The sequence below is a fragment of the Argopecten irradians genome, chromosome 8 (assembly GCF_041381155.1).
Source record: "Argopecten irradians isolate NY chromosome 8, Ai_NY, whole genome shotgun sequence".
NCBI classification, from domain to species: Eukaryota; Metazoa; Mollusca; class Bivalvia; order Pectinida; family Pectinidae; genus Argopecten; species Argopecten irradians.
Window position 1 is genome coordinate 33,402,771 of NC_091141.1, and position 19,058 is coordinate 33,421,828.

At 33.9% G+C, this 19,058-nt stretch overlaps 1 protein-coding gene across 1 annotated transcript in view; it reads left to right on the plus strand.

The window, feature by feature from the left end:
- Positions 1-14,527, plus strand: part of LOC138330152 (glycine receptor subunit alpha-2-like) — a 48,018-nt gene extending 33,491 nt beyond the window's left edge. The window contains exons 4-8 of the mRNA XM_069277570.1: positions 8,081-8,307; positions 8,700-8,782; positions 9,193-9,339; positions 9,895-10,261; positions 11,626-14,527. Of these exons, the coding sequence (XP_069133671.1) occupies positions 8,081-8,307; positions 8,700-8,782; positions 9,193-9,339; positions 9,895-10,261; positions 11,626-11,764 (963 nt within the window). The 3' untranslated portion in view covers positions 11,765-14,527. The remainder of the gene's footprint in view (positions 1-8,080; positions 8,308-8,699; positions 8,783-9,192; positions 9,340-9,894; positions 10,262-11,625) is intronic.
- The last annotated feature ends 4,531 nt before the right edge of the window (positions 14,528-19,058 follow it).

Genomic DNA, 19,058 nt, shown 5'->3' on the forward strand with positions numbered 1-19,058 from the left:
AGTCAAGATTCTGGCAGTGCCAATTTGATTGGCCATTTCTAAAGGTCATCTTGACGTGACCCCTAATGGGATATTCTCAAATCCTCTTATCCAACGTAGTGATAATAAGGATCTGTATTTTAATCAGATTGGTGTTAGGCCCAACAAACCATCCAAAATTACCTATCGTACGAACACAATAAGTTCAACGAGCACAATCTATGTCATACAATGTAACACCATATGACGTGTATTATATAACGATATAACGATATCAAGACAGATTTTCATTAAAGATTAAGCGATATCTTGAACTATAAAATACAAGAAAATCTCTATAAATTTGATGACATTAATTTTTATTTCAAATTCTCGACCTTTTCAAATATTTTGAAGATAGCATTAATATCTCCCTGTTCTCCACCATGCCTAACAATCCACTAGTAGTTTAGAATATAACTTTTAGATCACTGTTAACGGTCCTGTATTTGCTGCTTTGTTTAATTCCATAAGTTACTTTTCTGCCTCCTGAACTTTCTGACATTACTTTTATCCTTTGATGCCTGAAAATTCTATTGCTCCGATGGTTGAGATAAAATTAAGCTGACAGCACACGGAATATTCTTTTTCCTTTCCCGCCAGATACTACCTTTGACTTTTACGTAACGCTTGTAACGTGATAAAGAATTATTTTTTGGCTCTTGCTGCGAAGTTGCTTTCAACAAACCACATTCTATGCCAGTTCTATTTTATGCTACAATATTTGTCTCTGCTCTATAGGGATTATGGGGCCAATACGTACAAAGAACGCCGTTATGGTAAATTACAAGGATGCAAAATACTATATTTACATATGCCTCTATATAGTCAATGGAAGGGGAGTTGCGTTCATATTAGCGTAATCGCAAGAACGTCTGCATACAAACACAGTGCATGTTCGGACTGCTTCTAGTTCACGCTTCGATAAGATTTTGCGTCATAAGTTGAGTCTTGACGGATTTCAAAATAACAATAAAGAGTTTCTATTATATCTAATTAAATAAATGTATTTGACATCAAAACAAAAGATCTGTTCAAGCATTGTAACGGTAATAAACAACCAAATGAATCGCTGGTCGAGGCTACAACCGAGGGGCTTTCCTCGGGATTGTTCGGGGGAAATTCATACAGTAGTTACGTCAGTATGTGTGTACGGTCACTCATCTCACCTAAATATACAGAACAACTGATTGTCGGAGAACAATTCTGGGATCTTCTAAGGAAACAACAGGTTAACAGGTCATGTACAGGTTTCCAGAAGAAGAAAAAACATTGCAGGTAATACCCTATCCGAAACAGTATCACCAGCTTTACCCCCGTCTTTGCATTCAAAATAGGCCTACACACACCATGCAAACACTTGTCTAACATCATTGTACCCAAATTGATACCCATAGTGAAAAAAAATACCTAAAACATTTGTTTTGTTAAAGTTTACCTCATTTCTCAGTGGTGATACCAAAGATGCATCATTTATTGATAACTACGCTTCATTTTATGTACATACCTATTTCTGTTATTTTCTCTGAAAGTTAACTTTCAAATTGATAACTCTGTCTGAAACGTGTGACAATTACTATTTGTACTATAATCGTGTTATTTCAAAGAGTAAGGCATCCTCAAAGAAATTTGTATTACATAATGAAATTTAAGATATAAACACTTAACAGAAATAGATAAAATATAGTTGCCACAGATTTTTTTTTTCATTTATTCACCTGCAAATTGCTCTTTGTATAGCGTTATTTCTCCATCTTGATTTTTACTAAAACTGTTACTGGATTCAAGTATCTCGTAACTTGATTGATTCATAATTATGTTTGTAGCTTTTTTTCAATGAAATTTTTTACAATCATTAAAAATAATTGATAGTGTTCTTTTGACATATACACCACATTGGAACTATATAGACTTAGGTGAATGTCAAAGAAAACTTAATTTAAATAATTTAAATGTTACACAAATCATTACGTTGTGTAACGGGAGTACTGAATTAGCACAGGTACTGTTGTGAAAACACTTGAACAATTTTTACAGTAAAATGTATAACTGTATTCATTATAACTCAATAAACGCAACCACATCCCCTTCATAAAGTGAAATCACAAAAAAACTATCTATATTGATTTTTCTTAATTTCATACATTTTTCTTGATGGGTATCAATTTGGGTACACATCATGTGACAAAACTAGAAATTTCTACACATTATATTAATCGTTCTAACAGTAAAAATAAGCACTGTAATAACAAAAACAAAGCATCAAAATAAAGTTTTTATACTCTTTTTGAAAACAAAACAGAAAAAAGTGAAGCAAACCAAGCAACAAATGTCATATAAGAGAAATCTACGTGAATTGATATGACGTTATCCTCCGCACAATAAAATTAAAGCCATGACTAAAAAGATTTAGTCTATATCGCTTTCGTAGACACATACATAACAAACATTCAGCAGCTCAATGGTCATACCATCAATATGCTATATCACAGTTACTTTCATCCGTTGATATCAAATATGGCGGCTCGCTCCACTTCGGACCGCATTACTACCCTGACAACGATACATACCGGTAGTCGTTCCACCTCGCTTTTTACAATTTTTATTCGAAATGGACATTATTGATATGTTATCAAATTGAAAAAAAAAAAAAAAAAAACATTACTAAAAAATATTACTAAAAAATAATTTAAAGGTGTCATTGTTATATTTCAAATCAAACTGCAGCTATAACATTCAACAATCGGAACTATATCTTCGGTCATCCTGACTACCGTAGTTACCCAACAAAGCAACCATCACCGTTTTTAATTTGACGTAAAAGTAGCCTTATTTATGCAAATATAAAGATTGAACAGTGTTTTGGTTACGTTAAATGTGGTATGAACGCAATGGGATAGACATATTCTACATGTAGCGCTAACGCGCTACATTGAATATGTCTGTATCCCATTGCGTTCATACCACCTTTCATGCAATCAAAACACTGTTCAATCTCTATATGCACTTGTTCTCCCCTACCTTACTTCAATCTTATTCTGTTTTTGTTTTACGAGGTTGGAGAACTACAGTTAACATGCGCTAATAATAACGCGACTTCATAAAAATGTGTTCCTTAAACATTGAGCAGATTTGCGAAACCGTCATCAATTTTGACATATTGATAATGGATTACATGTGATATGGTTTACTTTTTGGTTTTTGGGCATTCATGTTTCAGTAAAGAAATGAACACATAGTAATCAAATTTTGTATATTTCTTTTGAAAATTGTTCGCTGGTAAGTATTCGGAAAAATTCGTGTTATCCAGTTGGCGCCTTGGTGGCCGAGTGGTAAAGATGACTCCACATATTACCACAAGCCCTCCACCTCTGGGTCGCGAGTTCGAATTCCAAGTGGAACAGTTGCAAGGTACTGACCGATGTTCGGTGTTTTTTCTCAAGGTACACCAGCCTTCCTCCGCCAACAAACCTGGCACGTCTTTAAATGGTACTGGCTGTTAATAGGACGTTAAACTAATAAAACTCAATTTTTCTAGTCAATATTTTTCATTCGAGATAAAAATACATTGTTTTCTTAACATGTATTTGTATGTTTCCATTAATCCAAAACGATAGTCATCAATGCCTCATTTCTTAAAGATCACGTGAAATATATTTTCTTACTTCCGCACAAAGAGTAACGCGTTGAATTGATGTGAATCTAAATCAATTTGATTACTGCAAAAACTATATAAAAAACTTTGACATTCCAAAATACAATTACTCAATATGATTGATAATATACTGACCAAATCCTTCAAAAAAGGTCTACTGGTTTTCTTCCTACTGTTATGCTGGGTGATTTCTATTTTGCCTTGCGTGAAATTATCTTCTCCGAATCGGCATATTTCGTCATCACCCACACACGACAACCATTATGTTCTCCAAGAGGATTTCGCTCTAAACAACCTGTGTTTCGTTGACATTAGTTTAGAAATGTGATTTTTTCTGTAATATTAAATGACTTCGTAGAGTAAAAATAAGATAGTATTTCGCACATCGAAGTGCGTGAGCAAATTCTAATGGTAACATGACACATAAGAAGATTTCTTTCAAATAAACTAAAGTAACAAATAATTCATTGATTGGTTTTTAAAACAGTCATTCTCTTATTTGAAAGGTATTGTTTTGAATTTTCTTAGTGCTGTCGAAATATTCTGAAAGTGATGAAATCTTTCAAAATAACGCTTAGCGAACAAGAAGCAAAATCTTATTATATGATTTTAAATAAGCAATGTTGTATTGATTACGTAAAAAAAAATCAAATAAGTCACAATTTGACCGAACTAAAAAGTAACGCGGCATCTGTGTTTTTATATATCTTTTTTCTGTTGTAATAAAATAAATTTGAATACGAAAAATGTTTTTGTCTTTTTCGCGATGTTCGCCTGCTATGCTGGCAACGTAACAAGAACTTCAATAAAATGAAGTATATCGATGACTATGCAAAAGTTTACGTCTTTTGGAAAAATAAAAATAATAACAAACGTTTCCATCTCGTTAACATATTAATCTATTTATAATATTTACTTCAAAGAAATACGAAAAAAAATTACCATGCGTGACTAACATGTTTTTTTTATTAAACATAATTATACTCCGCATATAAAGAAAATACAATAAAATTGCAATGATTACTTATTTGCAATCAGTAACATATACCATGAGTTTTGTAATCAAAAGAATGTCTTGAAACAATGTCCCTCTATTGACCAACTTCTGGTGCTTTTAAACGAAGCTAAATGCGGAGAATGCTTAGGTTTTTTGGTGGTTTTTTTTTGTACAAATGTATTAAACATCTGCAATCATCGACTTTATTGTTTAGATATGCATAGTGGATCCTAAAATCCAAATAAAACTTTTTATAAAAAACTATCTATCCCAATTTTCACTTATAACGCGTGTCTCAAAATAAAGCTTTCTGATAATTGCAATAATTTTTAGACCACGGATTCTCCCTTCCGGCATGAAGTAACGCCTGTATTTGTCAAATGGTTTTGTTGACTTTCTTACTTAACATGTATTTCAACTAGATTGGTATTTTATTGCCATGACGCTTACCTTCTGTGGACGCATGGACATGTTTTGTTATTTCACTACGTTCTTCGTGCAAAATAATTTCTTTTTAACATATTTCTAGTTTAATGGTATCGACTTAATGTTTTTCTTGGAAGTGTCACCAATTTTGTTTGACATTTCCCGTTCTTGAAGACAGGACGCATTGTTACCTATCGCTTGGCGGGCTTTGCTAGACTCTATGAATTGGTAATTGCTGCTCTTAGCTCTGTTTAAAACTTAAATGGGAATCTGTAGACAAGTTTGTCCGTCGTCAGTAAAGTGCGGCCTAGTCGAGTGATATGATGCTATTGATTCAAGGAAATACGCGTTTATGTAATCACTGTTATTATTATAGGAACGCAAGACCCCGTAAACTTCATAATTTATCATTCAGTTTTATTGTATGATTTCCATATTCACAGACGAATAGAACAAATGTATGATAACCTTTAAATGAACAAGCACCGCGTACCCTCCATAAACTACAAGGGAAAAAATCTAGATCTTATTTAGTAGGTCCTTATGCATGCCAGTTCAATGCAAAGCTTTTCTATGATAGCTAAATTCATGAATGCAGTAAATCTTATTTTGTTCCATCAGTACAATGACACATATTATGCACGTCAAATTCAAGGAAGGCGCTTGATATAATGAAAATAGTTTAATTGTTTTGTCTCATACCACCAAATCTTTCAGGGTTTGGGTTTTTATTAGTTTAACGTCCTATTAACAGCCAGGGTTATGTAAGGACGTGCCAGGTTTACTGGTGGAGGAAAGCAAGAGAAAAACTACTAACCAGCGGTCTGCCTGGTAACTGTCCCACATAGGATTCGAGCTCGCTACCCAGAGAAGAAGGGTTTGTGGAAATATGTCGAAACATCTTAACCACTCGGCAACCGCCGCCCCTAAACGTCACTTAATTTAACGTCCACTACATTTCCAAAACAAAAATAATTTTATTAAAAAAAACAGTGCCAGAACACTTATATAAATGGCCTAGAATGACATTACGAGACAAAACAAATGCAAATGACGAAAACAAAGATTTGTGTAAAATTGTTTACAATAAAGGCTCATTTCGTTGTTGTACCGCGTGGCGCAGTGATGTTAAACTAGAGCGCGATAATAAGGACGACACCAGGAACCATAAGACGACCCGTGTTATGTTATGAAGATGTAATTAATTTGTATTTAATTGTTCAAATACTAGTGATGGGTGTAATATTAACGCTAATCTAGCTTATTGCAACTCTAAAAAATTATCAAAAAAGTAACAGCTGTATCGATTTAGCTAATTATGTACCTTCAAAAGATGAAAAAAGTGATATTGACAGGTCTTTTTGTAGATTTACTTGAACATTAGGTTTTTTCTGTTACTTTGTACTTCATACTGGTTGCAGTATAAAAGGATGAATTCCATCAGGGAAACGGCAAATTAAATGAAGCGCTTCATGTTTAATTTTCCCTGTTGACATTCATCCTTCATTTAGTTTAAACTAAAGGTAATTTAATGCTTCTACCGAGTTTTTTCTTTCTTTTTTATAACGATACTAAAAAGAATCCGAAAATATTTTACTCCTTTAACGAAATAAACGAGCCCAAGCTGAGTCCTCAAGGGCAGAACCGTTATTTCAACAGCTATCATCATCGATTTGGCAATTATAATGACGTCATAATAACCGGCAGACAGTCATTCACTAAACAATGTTAAAGGGACAATTCGCTCAGGCTAATTCTTTTACATTACCAAGAAGCAAAATATAGCACAAATGTATTGTTCTACATTTCTTATGAAACATATAACATAAAATATTGACAAATTCCACGTCATTGTTTAGTATTTCAATTAATATCGTTGAAATATCAAATCGTTGATCAATACGATTAAGTAGGTACAATATGGCCGCTGTACCCATGCATGAGCCAAAGTCACGCACGTTAAGCAAATAAACTACATAACCACCGAGAAGGTGATGAAATGGTTTTTAGGCAAGACAGTTCACCTAATAAGGTAAACACACTACTGTCAGAGCGATTTGAGCAGTTCTAGACAAAAGTTGCATTACTCTACGAGCAAGAGACAGGGTTCGGCATACAAGAAGTTCGACCGCAATTTGTAATGGCGGACGGCGAGCGAGTTTGAACATCTACACACATGTCACAACCATGGGCTTTTCAGGCATATCACAGTAAAACCGATTAATCTAATTTCCATTGGAACTGGTTTTTTTCCGAAATATGTACAAATTTTAATGTTCTCTTAGACTGAATTGTCCCTTTAACTGCATTATTTTAAATATTAGGACGGGACTAAACAACGTGATGTCCGATAACATTTGAGTGGGACTAGTACTGGTATCTCCACTGGTGATTGAACGTAACTCTTTGTAATTTTTCTGCCGAAATGACGCTTGCGCTGGATATCATCATTGACGTCATTACATCACCAATATAAATAATAGTTCTGCACAAAAGTTATCAGGTATCACGTGGTACATGAATCAGTCCCATTATTTCATAAAGAAAACATACATCCTCCGATATGAAGGACATGAATGACTTTGACGCTTGAATGTATCCAATGTCTATGTGATGTAATTGTTCCTATCAGCAAAGGGAGGTAATCTCTCGACTAAAGAGATGAAACCCTCTCCCTAGTGTTTACAAAGGCCATTTTATGATGTTTCAGATCACATCTGACTTGATTTGCTTCTCATAAATATTGTTCAATCAGAGGAAATCCTCTGAAAAGAGGAAAAATCTCATCCCTGGGGGTATTTATTATATAACAAGGCGAGAGTAGTGTGCCGCCAGCCGGGCACGAACTCGCGACCCCTACTGGTCCACCGCTCTACCGACTGAGCTAAAGGGAAATTACACCTAGCCGCAAATCTAGAAGGCAAACATATAACTATGTATAATTAAAAACCTGCTACAATCACATGTTTTTGTTACATTTGAAGGACTACACGATGAATATGTTCATACAACAAGAATGGTACGACCCACGTCTGCAGTTCTTTGGACTCATTGATTCTACCTACCTGGAGCTGGACTCAAAACTCATCAATGATGTATGGGTACCTGATCTTTATTTCGCCAATGAAAAGAAAGCTTCCTTTCATGAGGTGACAGTGCCCAACCGGATGATGCACCTTTATGAGGATGGCCGCATCATTTATCGGTTACGGTAGGTAAAAATAATATTCAGTCAAAAATTGAGATATATATCGTTACCGTTAGAACCGGTCATTTTTGAAGGGTTATATTCTTGAATTTTCGCGATCGTTTAGTTCAAAATTGGAAAAAATATTCGCAAAAATAACCGGCTAGGCGGTATCTTTGCATATAAAAGTTACCACCTCTTACTTGTAGGTATTGATTATGCCGTCACTTTTTGCGAGCAGAACGTTATATTTTCAGAATTTCGGGAGTTTTGCTTTAAAAATATTGACATCACAATCATTACCTTATTGAAGGGGAGATAAATATGTAATATGCAAAGACAAAAGTTGTGTTATTTACGATATCTTTTTATTGATTATAATGATTGTGATATTTGATTTTATTTCCATTTTCCAGTGTGTCAGTGACTGCCGCCTGTCCAATGAATCTCCACCGCTATCCATTCGACTCTCAAATATGTTCTTTGTATTTCCAAAGCTGTAAGTATAAATGCATTTTCTGTGCCTTGAAGTTGAACGTACGTTGCAATGCATTTGGTTGACAGATACATTTACACTTTATGTGGGGGATTTTGCTTTTAATATACAGGAAGATATTACAAAAATGTCACATATAGGGAAAACAATTTGGTTTATTTGTTTATTTTTGTTTGTTTGTTGTTTTGGTTTTTTTTGTAATTTTTGCTTTATTTTTTACACTGTTGAGATTTATTTTTCATATAGAATTAAATAAAAAATATATCAAGATATTTTTTTATTTACACTTGCTATAGATTCAAAGATATGTTTCTCGGTTTTTTTTTTCATCTATAAAATAAATAACGATATCATGTTATATTTTGCCATTAGATCTTTCTGATTTGATATACAAACATTCAATTTTACCATAGTCGCCTATACCAGGAATCGATTAAGGTTTAAGTGGAGAGACAACAACCCCGTGAGAACAAACGCCTACCTGACGCTACCCCAGTTTGACCTAGACAACCACGATGTCTCGGACTGTACTGGATACGGGACGGACGATATGTCGGGAGGTATAGAAACAAGTTCATAAATACAATTATCCCAAACTTTCGCCCGTGTAATATGTTTGCATATGTTACTCGTGTAATATGACCTGGAGCGATTTGCATTGGCTCGACATTCATTGCAACGTCATGCCAGAAAGAAAAAATTGAAGTCAGAATGAAGTTAGAATGTCGAGGACCTATTTTTGGGATCTCCTACCACTCTTAACTCATAATGGTAACGTTCAACTTTAGACCACTTTTCAAAACATATTTTCTTTTAATTAAACTGCGTTTTTAACAGGTAAAGGTTTATTTAAAGTACAAAACTTCAATACAGTGATTTCAGTGATGTTTATAAAATGATTTGTGTGCTTGTCATTGTTTATCTACCCTTTTGAGTATCTATTGATCGTGACGTCATGTATTAACGAGCACAACGTCCTATTTTGAAGGGAAAATGTGAAATTCACTCATCGACTCATAAACTAATGACGTCACGATTGATATCTATACGTAAGGGCAGATTATTCTAAAACATTCAAACACGGAATATAAGGCGTTTACTGCTTATATTTTCAGCCAACTTTACCTGTATCCAGCTAAATCTACACCTGACACGCAGCCTTGGTTTCTACATGATCCAAGTCTACATACCAACCATCCTAATCGTCCTTCTGTCCTGGGTGTCATTCTGGCTCAGTATAGACGCCGTCCCGGCCCGGATATCCCTGGGAATCCTTACAGTACTGACTATTACCACACAGAGGACAAACTCGGTCTCATCTATGCCCCCGGTGTCCTATGTCAAGGCCCTAGACGTATGGATGGCAATGTGTCTGCTCTTCGTATTTGCCGCGCTTTTAGAGTACCCTGTCGTATACGTCATGGAGAGGCGAGAAATGAAGCTCATACAGTCAAAAGTAGCAGCTGAGGAAGAAAAGGCATTTAGTAAGAAATACAGTAAGACAGGTTTATAACGAACTCGCTTATAACGAATTCATAGTTTTAACGTAGTAAGTTTCATTTGTCGTTAAGGTTCATATAAGATACCTGCAATATGTGTAAAACAAACTATGCTTATAACGAAGTGAATTTGTCGGTCTCCAGAGGTTTTGTTTTAACTACATTTTACTTAAGATTTTTGTAATAAAAAATCGCCTAGTAGAGGATGTTTTAAATGTATTCGATATAACGCAGCGAATGAATGAGTCAACATTCCATTCAACATACAATATGACTCGATAGGTTTTTGAGCGGTTAATTCGATGAATCAATTCCTGCCTTCTGTTTTTAACAAAAATCTTAACGATAAGAGGTGTTATTCTTGCTACAAGATTGCACTTCATCATCCCGAATGGATGCTGTCATGTTTCACCATCTCTATTTAGAATAGTAATTCAATTGTTTCAACCCCAGACATTAAGAGTATTGCATGTAGAATCTGCAACTACGGTGAATTGAAGATGCATTTTGAATAACAATATATATCATCTATGGCTGTTTTATATCAGTTTTTGAATTATGAATAACGGTGACGAAAAAATAAGAAATCCACTAAATCATTCATCGGGGTTGTGTGCAGGGTTTATCACTCTCTCAAAGTTTATCATTATCATTTATTTGATGGAAACGGTCCTAGTCTTTGTCAGGCGGATAATCATGACAGCTAAAAGGGAAAATCTATCAACAGGCCAAAAAAGATGAATATATCAATCATGGTTTAAATCGCAATGGAAGGAAATCGAAACAATTTAAGACCTTATTATTAACTATCTGTTCGTTTTGTATGATTTATTTTCATCTCATTTTAACGATGTTTTAAATGAATTAATTATGAAATATAACTTTAAACCGACTGTTTTTCGTAGCGATTTTATTTATACGATAAAGATTTATATGATTAAACTTATTTGTATTTGATATTCTGTATTTGCATTTTACAGAGTTATCTGCCCTTGCGGGTAGGTATTGATTGTAACGTCATGTGATTGAGGGCGTAACGTCATGCTATTTAAAGAAAACGACGCCAATTTCACACACAAAATAGCGACGTCATAATAGATACCAACCCGCGGGGGAGACAGCTCTCTGTAATATACAAAGACGGAATATTTTCATGGAACTCTTATTTTGCGGTATCTTATCTCCTGTGAAATACACGAAATTATATCGCTCTCCGGAATACAATTTGTTTTACAGTACTTTTGATGAGCCACTGCTGTGGTTTATGACAATGCGATGCGATGCTGCAGTTTTATTTCATAGTGTAAATTTGGATGATTCATGTTCTCTTTTTTTTTTTGCGTTGCAGAATTCAGAGAAGAAAAAGAGCGCCAGGGAGAGAATGGTGCGAAACAGAGCCAAGCGAATCGACAACATATCCAAGATCTTGTTCCCTCTCGTGTTTGCGTCCTTCATGGCGCTATACTGGTTTGCATATACATTATAATGTTAGGGCTTCAAACTTTTTTATATACATTGTATACATATATACAACCCTAACCAAAGATAGTGGGGACAAACTGTGTGGCTCAGCTCTTATTTTCGCACAGGATCTTAGTCCGCTTATGAACTGTTGGTGAGAAAGCGTGGATTATGTAGACTAATTTACATATTTTATTTTCGTGCGACTTATTTTAGAGTGTTTCGCTGGCAGTTAGAAATCAAGAAAATTATTCACCACGAAATTATTTCAAGCACATGTATAGCAGAACTATATCACTCTCTGAACAGGTCATCATACATGAAAACGCGAAATCAATTCGCCAAAGCAAATATGGTTTCAAATATTTGGATCATTCAAATAGTTTTGTTTGGTTTCATTGTTGTAACGCCATCAGGCTTATTCAAGGACGTGCAAGGTCAGTTGGTGGAGGAAAACCAGACTGACGGAGGAAAACCACCGATCAGCGGTCAGAACAATAAGGGATTCGAACCCACGATCCAGAGGTGGAGGATATGTGATAATATGACAGGACATATTAACCTCTCTGTCACCGTAATCCCATATTCAAGTAGACAACGTCTTTTATACATCAAACGTATTGCCATAATCAAGCAGTTTTAATCTTTGATTCACCAGATATTCAAATACAACTTATAGACATGTGCGTTACTTTAATATGATATCAAGATTTTCTCTGTTACCCTTTTATATATATTGGTTTTGAAAATGACATAATCCGGGGAATTTGACCGCCATCCAGATCATCAACGTAAACTGAATTACCTGTCGCGCGTTTTCCCAGTTGGGCTGGAATTCAATAGTGCAACCACAGTTAATGTCTATTTGTGGTTCTTTTATTTATAATTCCATACGGGACATTCATTTGGAGTGTACCATCTTGTAATTCCCCCAAAAATGTATTTCCCACAATCGCTTCTGTCTGTTTCATGTTCGATAATGTAACCTCTGAATAGCAATAGGAACAATTTCTTGTCGATAGTTTTTGGATTTTTTTTCATTCTAACTCGACAACCCTCAGTTTGTTGAATTACTTTCAACCCAACAAGTAAAAATTAGAGACGCGCATTACGTGCAAAATGATATTGACTTTTCTAAAGCAGTTCCACTACATTTATCACGCTCAATTCTTCCGACACAGGACTAAACGACCTGCCAAACGCGCTCAAAATAACAAAGATGGAGTGTTGAGATCCAATGACCCTGGCAAGGAAATATTTTTCATTGGAATAGCCAATCAATGCCTCCCGTAATGATATTGATTACAATGGAAGAGCTGACAGTCAAGCAGATAAAGATGGCATGAACCACTTCTGTGATTATGCAACATTCTTAAACGATGTATAAATGTAAGGTAACGAGAATGATCCACATTTACAAAACGTGTGGAAACTAGCCTGCATTAATACAATTATGTAGTGATACAATCGTTACAAAAAAAACACGTGTTAATGTATCTATTTGCATATAATTTCCTTAGAAAGAAGTAATTTCCTATTGCACAAACCGTTTAGCCATTAAGTCAGCCATTAATCTGTGTGGCGTGTAATGAGAAATGACGTTTTCACATTTCATAGATTTTTATCATGCACAGTACGGATGCAAATCTAAATAACGTTACTTCCTACTAATCTCTTTACATAAATACATATCTCAAACACTGATTGACAATACCGTTGGGTTTAAAGCTTTCCCACTCTCTCTTGATCCGATTAGAATGTGTTTTTGTAATACGTGACAGCATACATGTCTCTAACCACATTTTGTTCAGCACTACAGATTCTTTCTTACTACCAGTTAAAATGAGCAATGTCTTTAATGTATGTTTCATACGGATTGACATCAGACATAAAAAGTTCCCATGACTAATGTGTGCTGCTTGGAACTTTTTTCTTTAGTTTAACAAGATTATAAAAGTAATATCATGTGTCTGTAATTATAAGTGGAAATGACAGATCCTTTTTTGGTGGTATTTAAGCAACGAACATCCATATCTTTCTTGAGAAAGTACTAGATGTTCGAGTTTTGTCAATCTTAATTTTATACCATTATGAAATGTATTTTATATTTTTGAGTTTAGTGGTCGATCGTGATGCTTTAAACTTACATATTTAGCCATGAATCATAATTTAGTGCTTTGCTTTCACTTAAAATGATGCGACAAAATATGATTTTTGGTGTGTCTTTAGCACAGTATTTACTGTAAACGTGCTTATTTTAGCGGTAGTTTAATTTTAACGGTAGTTTAATTTTAGTGCTTTTCGCAATGTCTATGCAGTGCTAAATCATGTGCAGTACAAAAGTCGGAATATTACCATATTTCTGTTACTGAACCAACAAATTGTGCTAATTAATATCAGGGCTAATTATGAATCAAAGTTTTCGCATTTGCGCTAAAATTTGACTGCGCTAAAATAAGTACATTTACAATTTGCGAATTTATTTTACTGTAGTTACCCGTTCAAATCAAATTTGCACACACTCTGATTGCACCAAATTAAGTTGTGCATTTAGATGTTTTCCTCTATTTTACATTTACTTTTTTAATGTCTTCTCATGTGAGATTCCAGTATATTGAGCATACCATAGGTAATCAACAAGTATCAAATTATTATTATCTGTTAAAAGAATCCAAACCAAAACCCGTTAATTCATATAATGCTTCTAAACATCGTAAATCCGTATATATCACACTGGATTAGATAAATAGCCAACTCCATCATTTAGTAAATAAAAGAAACAAAAACCTTTGTGGGTTTGTCTATGATATTATTCAGGGAAAAACAAGTGTATCAAAGAATTTGCGCAGATGGTCTCAAAACGATAATTACATATGTATACAGGAAACGGCTTTGTTGACAAATCTAAAAAAAACTCCCGATTGACAGCGATCGAGCGAACGAACGATATCGAGGTCAAATTATCTGATCTCCCGAAATTCTGGTGAAAAAAGCCCTATCACCAATGTCCTGTTGTTTATATAGACGCTTAGAACAAAAGTGACTTGATGAAGGTATTTTAGTTTTAATGGATTTTATTTGAAATTGTGTTCGGCGCGAATGAAAATTTCTGAAAATGTGGACTTTGATGCTTACTTTCCAGATATAAGTCCATGATAAATATTAGCCATTCTAAGGCACATGGAAACAATATCCAGATATTTGAAGTCTATCTTTCAGGTGCCCATGAGACAATTGGTGTGATGCCATGAACGATATATATATGTACATGTAACGTCTTTATTCTGACGATTTTCTCTTTTTGTACCCATAAAAAGCCATGGTAGTCATTTTTTTTTTATTTAAAGCCGCATAATCCGTATTTTTCAGGTTCCGTAAATCAAAATAAGAAAAGAAAATTAGGGTACGTTATCAACTTTCCCCTAATTACACACCAAAAAGTCCCGAGTTCAAAAGAAATAAATGATTAAAAATTCGATATCCAGAGTGTTTGAATATGCATTTTCAATCGTAGACGATCACGTGACTCTCCAGACCAAACGAAATAGCGTGCCTAGTCAAAAGTGTGTCGTTCATGTTAGCAGGAACTTCTACGGAAGAACTTGTTACTTATTATGAACAAGTGAATGTTTTGTTATGTGATGAAGTTAAAGAGTCCCCCAGATCAATATATATATACATTATCGTCGTGTAAACAATACTTCCATTCGGTCATTTTGAGTGTTTACAATACGGCGATCGGTTGACTATGCTTTGCCTAATTTCCGGGGGCCACCGGAGGGATTTTTGTGGGAACGTTATTTAAACTTCGTATAAAATACGTGTTGCGATACCATACATCGCACTAGACAAGATAATAAATTGTACAAAAATGTACCAGATATATAAATAATGGTATTGATAAATAATGAAATAGACAAGACACATCGTACTATATAGAGATGAAAATGGTTATCTACATGAAAATCTCTGGTGATATTTTTAAAAATAAATATCTCAGACGATATTTGACTTGCCTTGGATAACCATATAACTTGTTTTATAAAGGTCCAAATGAAATATAATAATAAATCAAGTAAAATAAGCACGGAGAGCAAACTTGACATAATATGCATTTTCGTTCAGTGTCATATGTACTGTGTATACATGTATTAGTTAAAAAATCACCATGTACCGCCATAAACGAGTATAAAACTTAATACATGTTGTTGTATGTATATTTCTGATATTCATGTTGGAAAAGCTCCATGTTCGTTAAAAACATGATGATAAATTTCTGGTGAAACTATAAACATTTGGTTGCTTACAGAAAATTAAAAAAAAAATAAAAGAAAGAATGGGGTTGAGGTTGCAATAAGGCGGTTTAATGTGTGTTAAAAGTTCTGAATGTCTAACAAGCAATTATGTATATATTTTCTGTGTAGATAATGAAGACAGCTCCCTTGGTTAAATTTGTGATGTACATGTACATTATAGCTTGCCAATGAACCATATAGCTACCATATAATATGATGTCCAGCCGTGAATTTGCCTCTGAATCAAATGAATCAGAAACATGTATAATGAAAGACCTAGGTGTTTCTTATACAATCATATTCATGCACAAATAGCACATTCATATACATTGTATAGTGTACATGTATACATATTGTGCATTGAATTTTAAGTCAATAAAAAAATGACTGGAGTTCAAAATAGCATCCAGTAGTAAATAAGCTGACCATAGCATGTGATTCTCATGTCATCAGAGTAATTGCAGTAAAATTCATTTTTTAGTATGTATATAGTCTAACCTGGTGGAAAATCTAACTTTTTTAGTTGTATTTTGTTAGTTTATTTTTATATATTCAAGCAATCCTAATTCCTTTAGTGTGATCTTGCACTAAACACTAAGTGAAGTTGCTAATAGCTTGTACATGTAGAACTTGATTGACCAGGACTAATTAGAAGTTATTGTCTGTCTATTCCTTTCTAATTCAATCAAAACTTTGCAACTTAAAATAGTCAAAAATGAATAATGCAATTTAACAACATGCATCACAGGCTATTGTCTCTACAGATATATGGATATTCTTATATATGTGTGCAATCTGTGTATTACACAACAAGAAGATTTTTTTATTACACATAGGGATATATGTATATCTATAGAACCAAAATCCTGAGATTTGACACTGACTTTTGACCCAAATAACCTTATATCTAATATACCTAATAATCTAGCTCCAGTCTTGTTTTCTATTTATTTTCTGTATTTGAACATTTCTAAAATGAACACTACATAATTAAACAACTCAGACAAATGACATATTTTAATTAGTTTATTGTTCATAAATTGGAATTACATCCTTGTCCCATATAAATTATTCAAAAGTTATACATACTAGGTATGTAAACATGCAATAATCATTATTATTCCTTTTTTCATTTGTGTGAAGAAGAAATAAATAATTTGAAAATATCCTGGTGATAATAGTAAAGAATTATGCTAGGTTTGTTCTGTCCTTCCTTCTTGAATATAATTTCTTTCTGGTTCATAATGGGTACATTACAAACAGACTTTATTTTTTACTGTCAGTTTTGATCTCATAGATACATGTAGTTGTTTTTCCCTTTTATTTTGGGCGAGCTGCCATCACATCTTGCACTTCTGTCATCTGGTTGAAGGTCCCATACATTCTATAAAGAAAATATGGAGTAAATGTCAGTTATGTACATAGATAAATACTGTATACATGTATGCATGTACATAATCTTTCAGTGTAAGCCTACATGTAAAACAAACTAGTTCCAATTGTTTTCTGTCAAACGAAAATTTAAAACAATTACACATTTTTTGAACACGTTTATCAAAATCAAACCTCACTAGATACTAAGTTAGTCATTTCTTGAATTACAGGGGTCTGTGCATTTTCATGTGAAGAATAATGGTACTAATTAGTGCCAGAATTTATGTAGCCTAAATGTATTGGACATAATATATAATACATATCTTAAAAAGTCAATTACTATTCTTTACTACTTACAGCACTTATGATGTATTGGTGTGAATTTTATATCATTAAGACCAGCAGATAGGATAACGAGTACATGACTAAGTGACTGTAAGTCTAAAAAATACAATCTTAAATATACGAGCACTGATGAAGTAAGTTTGAAAGTGGCTTCTTTAATATAGTAATATCCATAGCATACAGTAAAAGGATATATATCACCGATATACATAAATACACAAATAGATATCGGAAAAGATATCACACTCCTGACGCTGTAAGCCTGTAACAGTAGCTACATGTATACATCGTATATTTATATACATATAACACTGAAGAATGCGATCATCTTTTAAATTAAATAAGCGTTTAATTTAATGCTTCTGTTGTAATCCAAGATTAACTGTTATATATTCCCCAATTTATCAACACTTTTCCTAATTTCTAATCAATATTTTACTATGGTACCAATTCCAAAAAGCGACCAAACACTTATAGACTATTACTGTTACCCCTTCGGGGCCCCACTCACCTTATGGAGACGAAGAGAAGACAGTTTATGTGGTTTTGGTAGATCATTCACATATCATAGTTGTTGTCGTAGCTCGAATTCGTTTCCATGTAATATTCTCAGCAATTCACATCATTTCTTAGTTTAAATAATTTCGTTATTCACTTCGAATCAGCAGTTGATTCTAAGCCGGCGAGCTTTCACTGCAAAGCTTGCTCCATTGCGGTAAACAACTTTTATTTCCGGACATGCGCAAAGTAGCATTTGTGAGCTTTGGAGGCGTTAACTTTTGACTTTCTGTCGGACCGCGCATTTATATCTTTGGACCTCTTAACTTTCTAGACTTGTAATTTGGGGAAAGTTCATAACTTTTTAGGGCTATTACACTATATCTTGTCATTGTTTGTTTTACGGATCCTGAAAGATACGGATCATGCGGCTTTAAGTATTTTTTTTATTTTCCATACATCAGCATTCATATATAATTGTTTTTCAGATATTTGAAGTCTATATTTCAGGTGCCCATGAGACAATTGGTGTGATGCCATGAACGATATGTATATGTACATGTAACGTCTTTATTCTGACGATTTTCTCTTTTTGTATCCATAAAAAGCCATGGTAGTCATTTTGTTGTTTTGTTTTGTTTTTGTTTTTTAGTACTTTTTATTTTCCATACATCAGCATTCATACATAATTGTTTTGTATCTACTGATTGTATTAAGACTAGTTGTTATTTGAATGAAATAAAAATTCCCGTCATCAAAAATCACCGTCACGTACTAAAAAGGATTCAACTTCAAGAACACGGTTAA